The sequence below is a fragment of the Microcaecilia unicolor genome, chromosome 2 (assembly GCF_901765095.1).
Source record: "Microcaecilia unicolor chromosome 2, aMicUni1.1, whole genome shotgun sequence".
Lineage (NCBI taxonomy): Eukaryota > Metazoa > Chordata > Amphibia > Gymnophiona > Siphonopidae > Microcaecilia > Microcaecilia unicolor.
Genome location: NC_044032.1, coordinates 258591909 through 258607291, shown reverse-complemented (window position 1 = coordinate 258607291; position 15383 = coordinate 258591909). Strand labels below are relative to the sequence as shown.

The window sequence follows — 15383 nt, the reverse complement described above, 5'->3', positions numbered from 1 at the left end:
CATTTTCACACGTATATGGTAGCAGATGCACGTAAAATGTCTCTTAAGAAATTTCCCCATTTGTAAAAGTATGCACAATTTCAAGAATATGCGTACTTAGTGTGTCTCGGGTGTAGGTATACTGTGGAGTGGAGTTTGGGCGGAGTCACAGTTTTTGTGCATTCTTTATATTCACATGTACTTTACAAATGAAACTTTACATCTGCTTCCAAGCAAATGTAAATGTCCACAGTTTCATTTTAGCTGTAGTGTTTACAACTTTATAAAGATTCATAGGTAGCTATCAGGCTCATTTTCAAAAGAGATGGATGTCCATCTTCCGACATAAATCGGTACTTAGACGTCCATCTCTCAGAGACGTCCAAATTGGAATAATCGAAACCCGATTTTGGACGTCTCTAACTGAAGTCTGTCGCAAGGATGTTCAAATTTAAAGTGGGCGTATCGGAGGCGTGGTGAAGGCGGGACTTGGGCGTTCCTAAGACTTGGACATCTTTGACCCATAATCAAGAAAAGCAGAGATGCCCATGACGACAACTTGGACGTTTTCACCCGGACATGTTTTTATTACGAATAAGGCACAAAAAGGTGCCCGAAATGACCAGATGACCACCGGAGGGAATCAGGGGTGACCTCCCCTTACTCCCCCAGTGGTCACTAACCCCCTCCCACCCTCAAAAAACATCATTAAAAATATTTCGTGCCAGCCTCAGATGTCATACTCAGGTCCATGACAGCGCATGCAGGTCGCTGGAGCAGTTTTAGTGGGTGCAGTGCACTTCAGACAGGTGGACCCAGGCCCATACTCCCCCTACCTGTTACATTTGTGGAGGAAACAGCAAGCCCTCAAAAAACCCACCAGAAATCTTCTGTATGCGCATCTAGGTCCCCCATTCACCCGTAAGGGCTATTGGTAGTTGTGTACAGTTGGGGGTAGTGGGTTTTGGGGGGCTCAGCACACAAGGTAAGGGAACTATGTACCTTGGAGCATTTTATGAAGTCCACGGCAGTGCCCTCTAGGGTGCCCAGTTGCTGTCCTGGCATGTCAGGGGGACCAGTGCACTAGAAATGCTTGCTCCTCCCACATCCAAATGGCTTGCATTTGGACGTTTTTGACTTGGACATCTTTGATTTCGAACATCGCCGAAAGTCAAAGACGTTCAAATCTAAGGATGTCCTTGGTAATTCCATAACTAGGCAATCACCTAGAGCTCCAAGATTTGGGGGTAGGGCAGCAAAATAATGAACAGCATGGGTAAGTATTTAAATCCCCCCTCCTAATCAGCAGCCGGCAAAACAGCTGGAACAGGCACGTAAGCTAGCAGCTAGGGACCTTACCATATTCCTGCCCACTCTTATGCACACTTCCTGTTGTGGAGTAATCTGAAACATGGAAGCCTTAAGCACATGCATGTGCTGAGGCCCTGTATTCCTTGTTTATCCCCTAGCTTGCCTGCTTCTTCTTTCTGTTCCACAAGCTGCACCACTGACATAATGGCAAGAGGAGAAAACTAGACATGCTAGATTACTAGGTAGAGGGGATATAGTACTTATACTTATGACCTGGATTGGCCACTTTTGGAAACAGAATACTGGGCTAGGTGGATTATTGGTCTGACCCAGTATGCTATTTGTATATTCTTAATATGCTGGACTATGAGAGAGATACAAGACTGCTGGGGAGTAAAGAAAGAGAAGTGTGTGGGGAGCGGGCAGGGGGGCCGCTGATCCATGACTTGGGGATGGGAGGATGGTGGACTATGGGGGTAAGAGAGTGAGCAGTAAGGTGCTGGATTGTGGAGGAAGGAGCATCTCAGAAGGAGGCACAAGATCAAAATCTCACCTAGTATGCCTAATATCATTGCACCGATCCTGTATGGCTTTTCAACTGTAGACTGATCCTTGAGAAATAGACTTTGATTTAAATCAAGCGTACAATGTTTCTTTTTTTTTTTTTTTTTTAATAAAAGCTGATAATTCTACAGATGTAGAAAGAGCTTATTTTCTTCACAAAATCTAATATGGCTGACCGCTAATGGATTTTAAGTGGTTGGGCCAAAGTGTGTGGGGGAAGAATTGGCCTGCTTTCATTATCCAGTTAGTAGAACGACTGGATAGGCTTCTTGCATGCTTTCTCTTTTTTCTGTGAGAGCATTATCAACGTGTTGAAGAGATAACCACCCGGCCCGCAGCTTTTTAAAGGCTCTGTTAGATTGATCTGGAGGCGCTTTTAATGCGGGTGTGTTCCTGTTCTTTACACTTTGCCTCCAAGCATGGTTTTTATGCTTGTTAGGCCAGGCTGCTAGCCCCAGGTTAACCGCGTTTCCTTAATTACTTTTGTAAGGAGTGGTTTTCTGGTTTCAGGCCTTCCTTTCCACCAAGGGAGCGCTCTCTGTCTGCCTTTTTATGCTTTAGGAAAAGAATATTAATTGCTCCCTTTTAATTTGTTTTGCCTTTTTTTATTGTTTTTATTTTTTTATTACCTGGCTTAGAACCACAGAGGCACTGTGAAAGAAGCACACTGCTCCTGTGGTGAAAATGTTTTAACTTTGAAGAAAGCAGTGCTGCCAGCTTAAATTCTCTGAGACTACTCTAGATTCTCTAATTGCTCCCCAATAACACATGAACTTACATACAGTGACACCTCTCTGTTAACATCATCAGCTTATATGTTGTCACAGGACACTACACCTTGCCATAACACTTCCAACTTCTATTGCCTTGTCCACCATGCAGGAGATAAACCAAAACTATATGTGGTTGCTTTTTTATTTCCTTTCCTGCAGCCAAAGAGAAAAATAGTGAGGGAATTGAATTGCTCTGCAGGTGGTAGCACACCCATGCTGTCACTAACCACCTTCCTCCCTGCAGTTTATCTGCTGCTTAATGATATAACCTGTTGAACAGTTGAAGGTGAGGGATAATAAGTACTTGTATCAGTGTAGCAGTTCTGGGGAATTAAGGTTGAATCTGGATGAAGTTTGCCAATATTATGCTCTGGAAGTGGTCATGTTAGTAAATGTGTCACAGAATCTGGCTGGTTAAACTGTTGTGGGTGAATGTCCTCATTTGTGACCTCACAACCAACATGGACCAGTCAGATCTGGAAGCATGTGAGGTAATTGCCTTTTCTCTTGCTAACATGGCCACCTTCTGTTTTGCGGAATATCACAAATTAGTTGAGGTATTTTGATTTGATACTGTGAACATGTATATTTGGTGCTGCTTGTTGTGTGGCATATTGCAAGGAGGCTAGAAAGAAGAGAAATGAAAACAACAAGGAGACAAAAGGAGGTTGTATAAACCCTTGGGGGTCCTGCTAGTCGTGAAACCTCGGTGCACACACATTCACAACTTAGCTTCTTCTATTAGCAGCATCTCCAGACTTTCTCGCGCCTCCCCCTCCTCAGCTTCTCTCTGGTACCCAGCAGTGAAGAAACAGGCCCTGGTTGCTATGGAAACAGCGGCTCGGAGAAGCCTTGGGCCTAGCTTCCCATCGGGCTGTGCAGGTTGGGAAAGGGGAGAGGAGGAGGGGGAAGCAGGGAAGGGAACAGTGGCTGATAAGGCCTCCTGATAATTTATTAACAATCTTTAGTGAATTTTAATCCATGGCAATTTTAACAGGGATATGATAAAGGAGAGGAGAAATGAAGTGCCAGGGGGTCAAAGATGCTGGAAAACATGGGAGAGGGAAGAGGCCTTTTTTGTTCTTGTAAGATGAAATTGCTGTTGGAAAAAAGTGATGAAGAAGAGTCTGGTATTGTTATATTTGTTGAAACACATGCTATTATCTATTGCATGAAAATTCCTCTGAAAAGTGTCATTCTTGTGTCCAAACAAGAATGCAAAGCTACTTACTATTAAAAATGTTTTAGAGCAACAGGGGTTGCGGCCACTTCTAGGTTACAGGATCTGGACATGTAAAAATAGCAGTGAGCCGGTGTTATGGGGGCTAGCACAGCTTTCTAGCTCAAATTTAAGTGGATTCTTTGCAGACTGTAATAAATACCATTTTATTGGACTGACCTAAGAATTACCCCACGATGATGTTTGTGAGCTTTTGAAGACCTTGCCAGTCGCATCTGAAAAGGGGACCCGTGTGGTTTGAAAAGCTTATGCACAAAGACCATCCCTCCCCTTGTGGCAGGACTTATATTCTTATAGAAGAAATCACGGCTTGCAAAGAATCTAGTTTATTCCAGCCCTGAATAATACAGTCCTCAATTGTTCAGGATGGCAGTCAAGTTTTGGGGCAGCTTAATATTAAGAGAGAAAATGCAAAGCCTGCACCAAGAAGTTGGCTTCTGTTTTCTAAGGAGAGGGTTTGGCCTCCCCGCTTTATCCTGTGACCTTATTCTATTTGCTTTCTCTTGTTCGCTTTCTTCTTTCTGTCTCACACACTCTGCATTGAGATTGTGTAAAATGCAGGATGATTACGGGTCACTGGAGAGGGTGGATGACCTCATTTTTATTTCTCTCCTCCTCCTCTTCCTTGTCTGGTTAGACCGTCCAGTCAATCCGTTGGTCTGTTTTCAAGCTGGTTGCCATGGTTGTCTAAAGTGGGAAATACATGCTCTCTTCTCTTACCTTCCTACCCCCTGCCCCACACTGGTTCAAAACTAATACCCCTGAAGTGGGTTCCCCCACTGGGAAGGGGGGAAGGGAGCCCAGAGAGCTTCTACAATGCTTAATGAGGTTCAGGCAGTAGTGGCAATGTTTTAAATAAGGAAGAAGAGTTGTGGTCCTGCTAAATTGACAGGTCCGGCCTTATCCTATAGACCAGGTGAGGCTCAGGTCCAGGGCGCTGGCGCTAAAAGGTGCCAAATGCCCAAGCCCATGATGTCACCTGACCCACAGAATTAAGCCAGGGCTCAACAAACCCCAGGTGCCAGGCTCAATTTTTCCATCACCGTGGCGACTTGGCACCAGGGTTTTGCCGGACCATAAGGCAGCAAGCAGCTCCGGCTTAGCTCTCTTCTCCTACCTCCCACCCACCTCCCATGGCAGAAATCATGGCAGGCACTGGCAACAGCGGCTCAGCTTCCACTCTCTTCCCTCCCCTGCTGAGCTCACTTGGCAAGGAGGAAGTGACCCGTTACCCGCTGTACCGCAGTTCACTTCCTTCTTGCTGGGGAGCTCAGCTGGGGAGGGAACAGGAAGAGAGTGTGACAACTGAGCCGCTGCCGTGGCTGAAAAAGAAAAGATGAGTTTTCATTGGGAGATCAGGGTGGAGGGAAGGGGTGAATCATGTGCAATGGGGGTGGGGGGGGGGGGGGAAGAACTGAAGACAGAGTAAAGGGGATGAATCATATGCCATGAGGGGGGTGGATTGGTGGCAGAGTAAAGGGGTGAATGTGCCATGGGGATGGGAGCAGCAAGCTGAAGGCTAGTCATGGGGGATAGGGTGAGGAGAAAGATACAGTGGTAGCTGGGGGGGGGGCACACACACACACACACACAATCCACCATTCTCCAGCCCCCCTGCCCCCAAAGACACACACGCACCCCCATCCACCTTTCTCCAAACCCCAATGCAAAATAGAGTGCTGAAGATTGCCTTAGAAAAGTAAAGCACAGTGAAAAGGTGCAGATTTTTTTAACTGAGCAGATTTTTGGCACTAGCAATACATTATTAAAAAAATAAGAGGTTCTTTAAAGACCAATGAAAGATAAGTGAACCCATCATAAGCGTTTCGAAAAAGTCTGGCTTAGCGGTTTCTGAGGTCTTTTTTTCCTTTCCATATACTGGTGAGTTTCAGTTCACTTCAACTAGAAGAGTCAGGTTGCTTGTTTTCTTTTTATGTTAACTTTGTACCTCATAAGTGTAAATATTTAGCTGTCATATTTACTGTTTGTCCATATATTTAGTGCCACTGTCTAAAGGTTAGCAGCGCTGAATGTATGGACAGTGTGAATACCATGCTGGCATTTTCTTCTCCCCCACACGTTTCCACTACCTCTTATTCTCTTCAGTCTTCCAAATCATTTGACCTTGTCTGCCAGAGATTACTCCTGCCAGAATTCTGCATGACTGTGAACCATAGAATTTGTACAAAATTCCACAGTCGCGCAGAATTCAATATTTCTGTGCAGAATCTGCGCTCTCCCCTCACCCGACACTGTTGCTCGACCCCCACGCCTGCTATTGCCAGATTCTGTGCTCTTTCCCGCCTGCTCACTCGCATGACCCCCCCACCCGCTGTCGCCCGACAATGATGCCCGACCCCCCACCTGCTGCTGCCACCGCCCGACCCTGCCCACTCACCTACCTGAACACAGCACGCCCTGGTGGTCTATGTGGCCTCTTCGGGGGCAGGAAAGAACCCCACTCTTTCCTGCCCTACCGCTACCGCTCTTAGCCTCGCTGTTGTGCTTTTTCAAAATGGCCACTGAGACTTCAAGTGGTAATCTTGTGAGGCTACTGCTTGAAATCTTAGTGGCTATTTGGAAAAAACACAGTACCAGTGAGAGGGCAGCAGGGCAGGAAAGAGTGGGGTTCTTTCCTGCTCTGAAGAGATTCTCCTGGTGCAGCTCCTCCTACACCACGGGTGAGTAAGGGGGTGGCTGGAAGAGGGGCTGCATAAAAAAGGGGGAATGTTGTGGGTTACTAAAAAAAAAAGGATGCTGTGGGAGGGGTCTGTAAAAGGGGCATGCTGTGAGGGAGGGAGGGAGCTGCTAAAAAAGGGGCATGCTGTGAGGGAGGGAGGATGGGGGCTGCAAAAAAAGGGGAATGCTATGTGTGGGGGAGGGAGGGACTAAAAAAAGGGGGATGCTGTGGGTGACTGTAAAAAAAGGGATGCTGTGGGTGGGAGGGGCTGCAAAAAAGGGGGATGCTATGCGTGGGGGAGGGAGGAGCTATAAAAAGGGGGTTGCTATGGGTGACTGTAAAAAAAGGGATTGGGTGGGTGGAAGGGCGCTGCAAGAAAAGGGGGGTGCTGTGAGGGAGGGAGGGGGGGCTGCAAAAAAAGAGGAATGCTATGTGTGGATGAGGGAGGGGCTGTAAAAAAATGGGGGGATGCTGTGGGTGGGCAGGGGCTGCAAAAACGTATTGGTTAAATTGTGCCAAATAAACTTGCAGAATTTGCAAATTATGTGAACAGAATTTTGCAGAATTTGTTTTTTTTTTGGCACAGAATTCCAGCTGTAGTAAGAGATGATCCAACTGAATGAAATGTTCCAATTTTTTTTCTGATTGTATTTATATGTAGTTTGTGCAGCTCATATCCCCAGATTGGCCCCAACGTAGAGGACAGGGGAGTGGGACAGATGGTAGGCAGGACATTGGGGGTGGGGGCATGCAAAAACAAAAGTTTGTCTGGGGCACCACAATCTCTTGAGCTGGCTCTGGAAATTGACACAGAGGGTACTGAGAGGGGGAAGAAAGTGGCACGAGGGAGACACATATAGAGGGATGAGAAGATGTAAAGAGAAGGGGAGGTATGGAGAACAGTCATAAAGAGGTGTAGCAATATATCCTGAGCCTCAAAGAATTTTTATACTAAAGACTGTTGATATTTTCCCTGTGCTGTAATTCAGTTATGTTAGCTTTTTGTTTGAACAGATGTGTGCCTGCACAAAAGCATATAAATGTATTTATAAACAGATGAAGTGAGCATATTAAGGCTTCATAGGTCGTCTTCTGAAGATTACAGCCTTTAGTGGGGGCAGGAGGAAGCACATAGCCAGAGGCTTTATCTCCAACCTCCTACTGTACCTCCTTGTAGCGCATCCCAATGAACCACCACATCTGGTATGCAAAGACTAGCTAGTGATTCTGAAATTTGTTGTATATATGGGTTTCCAACGAAGAGAGCAGCAGAAATGAACTCATGGTTATTATACCGACTATAAATTCCTTTGAGTAGGGAACAAATTCTCAGCTGCTGTAGCTGGAGGATTTTTGTGGGGCACACTGTTTACCTATGTGCTTAGCTGCTTTTACCTTATATAGTGCTGTTTGCAACGTTTACAAGTATTTATATGGGTAATGTGTGTTTACCCCTATAAAAAAAAAGTTGGTGGGAAGGAAGGTAAGGATGGTGATTGCTTTTTTCAAATTAGTGTGCGTACTTTTAATGCAGGGACAGAGGGCCTATGGCGTGTGCACCAACCTCATTTTCAAAGGAAACTCCACAGGGCATTCCTCTTTGAAAATTAGCTTACACTTTCTATCCATGAACCTACAAGCAGAATTGGCAGACATCTGAATCCTAGTTCACTACTCTGGAGCATCCTGTATGGGATGAAAATGTAAAGCGTTCTATTCTCTCTCCTATCTTTTTGGCAGGCCTGCCCAGAGATCATCCCAACAGGTGAGATTCTGGTGCCAGTAGGAGTTGTGCAGCCAATCACCTTGAGAGCCAAAAACTTGCCACAGCCCCAGTCTGGACAGAAGAACTACGAGTGTGTGTTCAACATCCAGGGCAAGCAGCAACGTGTTCCTGCTGTCCGCTTCAACAGCAGCAGTGTGCAGTGCCAGAATACCTCGGTAAGGGAGGATGCTGCTAAGAGCAGTAATGTAGGGTACCAGGGGGACCTAGGAAGAGATGGCTGTGCCAAGGGCATCTTGGCAAAGAGGGCGTTGGATGGGAAGGCCAATATTAGGAGCAGTCCCCTAGATTCTGTATAGGTCACCCAAATTTAGCATAAACTAATTAGTCAGGTGCTAACAATCAGTTATTGGCCCTATGCCTTATTCTATAACGTGCGCCAAAATTGCATAGCATGCGACTCAAAAGAGGGTGTGGGTGGGTCAGAAATTAGGCTCAATGTTATAGAATATCTACATTTGTGCACGAGTGTTTACACAAGCTTTCGGCAGGCGCAAGTGCTTGTGAAGTATGCCAAGCTAGTATTTTGTAAAGGACGCTCTGCGCAGAACGCTCTTTACAGAATGCTATCTTGGCGCAGATCATAACCACGACTAACTTTGGGTGCCATTTACTGAGTCAGGCCCAGTGTTGCTTTAGTGATAGACTGATCAAGACTATTTTGTAAAACTGAGAGATTGTATCTGGGTGTGTATTTGGCTTGTTTGTACAGATGTGCATCTCTTTATAGGTCTGTATGTTAGTGGCTTGCTGTCTAGGTATATTTGTGCTGTGAGAAACTAGAGGAGGGAATGTGAAAGAAGGGAAGGAGAGAGAATTGATGGAGAATTACTGTTGTCACAGCTGTTCCCAGGCACACGCTAGCCCCCGGGTGTAATTGTCATCTTGTGTAGACATTAAGCTCCCTGCATGTAGCAGGCTTGGTCTGTGGGTAGAGTGTACTAATGCATGCTCCCCTCCTGTAGACCCCCTGCTGAACCAGAGGTCATCCATTAAGCCTGACCTCTGAGAAGCCCCTGCTTTCTGCACTAATCAGATGTAATTGAATTAACAGTGTGGGCCCCCTCCCCACCCTCTCTAGTAAGCGCTCATAAGCCAGCATACTCATCAACCAGCTTGAGAGGCAAGGAGAGGGATGAGAAAACAGAGCTGGGGGAAGGGGAGAAGAGAGGAGAAGTGGGCAGCAGTAACTGTGGTATTCTGTTTGTACACCCCTCCCCCCTCCCTACACTCCCTCAGCTCTATACCCAAAGGGATTATAAAACATTTCATTAGATGCTGTTGAAGAGGGTTGGTTGGAAGATAAGGGGTAAAAAGGGACAGGCATTTGAATGTGTCTAAAAGTGTAGCACCCATGTTGATTTATGGAAAATAACAGAATACTTTGCTGAATCTGATATCTTTGTATTGGCCAGCATGAAAAAAATTATTCAGAGATGATGTATGTAAGCTTTCAAGACTATTGTGTCTGTGTATTTATGCTTGAGAGTTACTAAGATGCTGGTGGAGGTGATTTATTTTTGTTTTTGTATGATAAATTTATTTCTTCTTCCTCTCTCCTTGTGGGGAAGCCTGTTTTTTTCCTTTCATCTTTCTCTCTCCTTGTGGGGAAACCTGTTTTTTCCTTTTTGAAATTCTCTGGTTGTTTGGCTTGTACATTTTGGTTTGCAGAGAATGTGAGGCCTTGGATGCACAAAGGTAAGGAAAGAGAATGTTAAGACACCTGTGAAACCTCAATTCCCATCCCCCTAGTCTCCATAAAAACCCTCCAAAAAAAACCAAAAACACACACAAAGTGCTTGCCAAGTGACAAGGGTATGCTGCAGGCCTTGTCTCGGTTACCATGGAAACAGGAGGGCCTGCACTGCAGAGTAGACCTGCCCCTGAGTAATTTTAAACCACATTTCTTTTCCAACATGACATTTTTTTTCTACACTGTTCTAACAAATCCTCATTCACCCTTCTTCCCTCTGTTACCCAATTATCCTCCCTTTAATTCCTTATTCACTCCAGTATTTGCTTAATGGTAGAGGCAGCCCTGGAGAAAAGTGCTTTTGTTTTGCTTAGAAGACACATTGGTGCTCATTTTCAAAGCACATAGACTTAAATATGTTACTGTGGAGCTTTGTAACATTGTAAGTCTATGTGCTTTGAAAATGAGCCTCTTAACCTTTTCCCAACTCGCTTTCCCCTCCTAAAAACCAATTAAGTTCTGTGGACTTGTTCTTAATAAAGGGCCAGTCTAAGGCTTGATTATGGCAGTTCTCACTTATACTGGGGAGTATCGTTTCAACCCAGAGTACAATATATAAATACCAGTAAACACAGTACCCTGTTATTACTTACTTAATAATTATATCCTTTATTTAAATACACTCATAAACCCATAAAACTCTGAGGACCCTAAGGACTCACTCACACAAGCCATACATCCTTATTCTTATAATTTTTACATCCTTATTACACTGCAACACTATATTCCTTCCATATACCTATGTGAATATATCAATGCTGTACATTTGAAAAGAACTATATCCGTTGTACTTCAATAGGAACCAGCAGAGTCTCACGTAAGTCTTTTTAGCACGTATTCAAAATAGGCTTGTAAATGTTACAAAAGATTTCAAACCACTCTCTTGATCCGCCGGCAGCGATACAACCTCACACTGGCCACCAGATCCGTTGAACCCAATTTTCACAGCGGGGCAGTCAGCTTGCTAAGTGTTGCTTCCTGGCTTGGCGAGGGCTTCCGTAGGGAACCACAGTAACTCCTTCCGGTTACATTTAAATCCATGTAAACCCCTCTAGCTCCTCGATGCGAAATCGCATTTCAAAATGTTCTTTATCAGGAGGAACCATGCTCAAACTCAATCCTACAATAAATAGCACAAAAATATCCATGCACTAAACCCTATAATCAAATCTATCGCAATCATCACATCTTTTAACATTAATCTTGATTCCAACTAACTGGCTACTCACCAAAAGGGATAATATCGTCCAACGCGGCCACCCTTCGGATCACACCGCTGAACCTGAATAACGCTACACATTATACCGGAAGTTAAATAGTGCCCAGCTGCACCTGCAGCTGTCAGTAATCACCCAAGCTCATACCCATTCCACCTCGAGATTGAGGCCCCTGGGAACCACCGTGTTCCAAGTAAATATATAACGCTGTTAAATGGACAATAGTGCCACACTAACATCGCCCCCCTGCTCCATAGGGGCCAGCTGGATTAATACCACACACTGTAGATCTTCAACCATGTGACCATAATCGATCCAATGGGAAACTAAAGGGGCTTCCATTTTTCCCCATCTTATATTACTGGCATGCTCAGTCAATCTATGTTTAGTACCAGGTTACACTCCTCTCTGCCTTCTTTAAAGTATGAAGGTCATCTAATTTTTTATTTAATTCTGTCCTTTTTTTATATAAGGATCCTTTGTGTTTATCCCAAGTGTTTTTCAATTTTGTCACTGTTTTTGACACCACCACATCCACCAGGACGATATTTCAGGTTTCTACCACCATATAAGGGAGTACTACACTCCCTCCTTTTCCAGCACCACCTTGAAAATGGCGCCCAGCCCTGCCCAGTGCATCCTGGGATGCGCTGGGCAAGCTCCACCAATATATAAGGGAGTTTCCCTTATATGCGGGTGAAGCCCCGCCTAGCGCATCCCAGGATGCACTGGGCAGGGCTGGGCACCGCTATTTTCAAGGCGGCGCTGAAAGAGGAGTGTACTATTCCCTCCTCCAATACTTAAGGTATGGTGGGTTTGGGGAAGAGGGCCGTTAGACCACCAGGTTGGGGGGGGGCTTGGTTTGCAGCCCACTGGGCCACGAGGGCTTTTTTTTGGGGGGGTGCAAGGGTGGGTCAAGGGGACTGGAGGTCCTTCAGACATCCAACCCCTGTGTCGCTGGCTTGGGGTGAGGGGGGTTGGGGTTCCTGAGAGTGGGCTTCTGCAAGGTGGGGTTATATTGGGGGGGGGGGGAATGGGGGGCCAGCTAGCATGCAAATGCATGCTTGACAGGGCTCACCATTCTTCTCCAATGGTCTGCAAATCCTAATGCCAGCTCCGTTCTTGCGTAGAGTTTGCAGCGGACAGCACACCAATGTTTGGTGCGCTGCCCGCTGATCATAGGGGAGGAATATGTTTAGCATGCATTTGCATGCTACTTGCGGTCAGAGCCCGCGAGCGTGTTGTTTTACGCGACCGGGTGCTGTGATCATGCGGCGGTAATAGATGCTGGTGCTAGTATAGCTCTAATAGCCTCTAGTGCTCGCATTTGCTTCTGATCATCGGCCCATGAGAGAGCAAGCAGCTTGTTATGCTGGGGAAAGTACCTTGTTCGTGAGGTGTAGTCATGTTATTGGGCATCTTTGACTAGGAATACTGTAGAGGTAACTGCTGCACAGTTGCTTATATAGGGAAATAGAAATGAACCAGTTCTCTTTTTTCCATCTACTGGTCAGAGGGCATAAATCATGCATCTAAACTAGTCTGGTATGATTCAAGAAAAAAAATATTAGCAGGTGATACAAAATTTCTCCTTTTACTCATGATTTAGTCAGTGTGATTTTTTTTTTCTGCTTTATTTTTAAACACTTGCTACATGTGAGTGTTGCTACATTTTTTAGCACAAGGGTTAAAGTATGCGCTAAAAGTAGTTCACGTTTTATCTCATGCTTTTATTATATCAAGTTCTCTGGGGCACAGAAATATGTATCTTACCTTGAGCTTGGGTTTGGAAAAGTGGATGATTAATTTTAGATCTTAAGGGTTACAGTCCATTGCATGCACACACCCTGAGCCCAGGAAGACAAGTGCTTAATTTCACCCAAGAAGTGGGGAGGGGGGATCAGAATTAGGGCCTCCAAGCATCACATCACTTAAGCCTTTGCTGGGTTCCTGTCTACCCTGTCGAAACAGGATGTACACAGGACACACTGGTGACTTTCTCTTCTGTATGTGAATGTATTAGTTAATCTTCCCTCTGGCTGTATGTGCCCGTTTGTCTGTCTGCATGGCTATACTTGTTTCAAGTCAATTTTCAGTAAAGATGTCTGGGGAAAAATTTGAAATGGCCATTCTAGATGTTTGAAATTATTCCTGCGTGCAGCAGTGTTTCATGTATAACCAGCGCCACTGAAGATGCTACTGTAAGATATATGTATAATAATGTATATACTTATACATAGATGGCGTCTACATATAGCTTATATGTAGAAAACCATGAATATTGACGCTGTACATATACCGGCCGATATTTAAAACTATTTAACCGGCTACGAATGACTCCTGACCGGTTAAATAGCCATAAGCCTGCTAAGCGGTAGTATTCAGTTCGGCTAGCCTGGTCACCGGCTATGTTGCATGACATAACCAGTTAGCACCAATATTCATTGGCTGACTAAGTTTAGTGGCCAAAATAGACCCGCATAAATAGCAGATCTGTTTTTGGCTGCTATAACTTAGCTAGTCAGCCTACCAATATTGGCTTAACTGGCTATGTTATATTTGGTTTTTCCACACCCAAGCCAAATGTATAATGTATACATACTAGGATAATCTTCAGCAGGCAGTGAAAAGCAGCTTGTAATCCACTTGCTGCCGCAGGCTGGACTATATCTCGGATATTAAGAGGTGAGGCTTTAACAGCTCCTGGCATTGAATATCTGGGTATGTTCACTGACCATAAGTTTACCGGGCACCAGCCAATATTTTATTTATTTACTAGTAAAAAAGGCCTGTTTCTGACACAAATGAAACGGGCGCTAGCAATGTTTTCCTCGGAGTGTGTATGTTTGAGAGAGTGTATGTGAGAGTGACTGTGTGTGTGAGAGAGAGTGAATGTGCGAGTGAGTGTGTGTGTGTGTGTGTGAGAGAGAGAGAGAGTGAGTCTGGGTGCAAGTGTGTCTGTGAGAGAGAGAGTGTATGTGTGAGAATGAGAGTGTGTACAAGTGCGTATGTGAGACACAGTGTGAGAGAGAGAGAGTGTGTTTCACACAGATACAGTGTGTGCAAGAGAGAGAGTGTGTGTGAGACACAGACTCTGTGAGACTGAGTGTATGAGACCAAGAGAGTGTGTGAGTGACTGTGTGACACATAGAGAGTGAATGTGATACAGTGTGAGACATAGAGTGTGTGAGGTACAGTGTGTGAGAGAGAGAAAGAAAGACATTGACTGTGTGTGAGAGAGAGAGAGAGAGAGAGTGTGAGAGAGAGAGAGAGAGAGAGTGTGAGAGAGAGAGAGTGTGTGTGTGTGAGAGATACCTCCCCCCCCCCTCTCTGGTGTCAGCCCCCCCCCTCCCTCCCTCTCTCTGGTGTCAGACCCCCCCTCTCTCTCTGGTGTCTGAGCGTTACTGTACAGGACGTTGAGCTCTGGCTGTGCTTCAAGGAACTGACCAATCCTATTTAATAGAATGTACCTCCAACATTCTGAAGCCGAGAAACCTCGTGTGGTTGGTCACTTCTGCTTGTGACGAACCCGGAAGTACGTGATGTCAATTCAGGAGATGGATACAGAGAGCAGGAATGCCTCAGCCATGCAGTCAGCTTCAGAATGTTGGAGGTGTGTTTTATTATATAGGATTTCCGCATTTGTACCCCACATTTTCCAATCAGGTACTCAATGTGGCTTACAGTTTAATTTAGTTGGACATGTTATATAAGCGTAAGAAGTAGACCACTGACCAGTTAACTTGCTGCATAAAGTTAGGGCAACCTTTTTGCTGTCCTAACTTTATGCTCTGGCTTAGCCGGTTAGTGGACCGAATATCGCAGCTACCGAGCTAAGTTGTGGCTCCGCCAAACTCTGCCCCTAACCTAGCTGGTTGGGGAATGGCTGGTTAGTGGAGATATTCAGCAGCACTACCTGGTTAAGAGCCTCTCCTGCCTGCTCCTTTGAATATGGGGCCCATAATTTATACAGATTTGCCGCTCTGCCCCTGAAACACCTCAGCGCTGCCCTTTCTGCTCCATATATAGCATTATACATATTTCAGGGCCATTTATAGAATAGAGCTCAGCACCGGGATCCGC

The 15383-nt window shown here is 45.3% G+C and overlaps 1 protein-coding gene across 1 annotated transcript in view; it reads left to right on the top strand.

The window, feature by feature from the left end:
• The window catches only part of LOC115463477 (plexin-A3-like), a 362021-nt gene that overhangs the window by 228568 nt on the left and 118070 nt on the right, over nt 1–15383 (top strand). Inside the window, 1 exon segment of the mRNA XM_030194015.1 lies at nt 8288–8488. Coding sequence (XP_030049875.1) covers nt 8288–8488 — 201 coding nt within the window.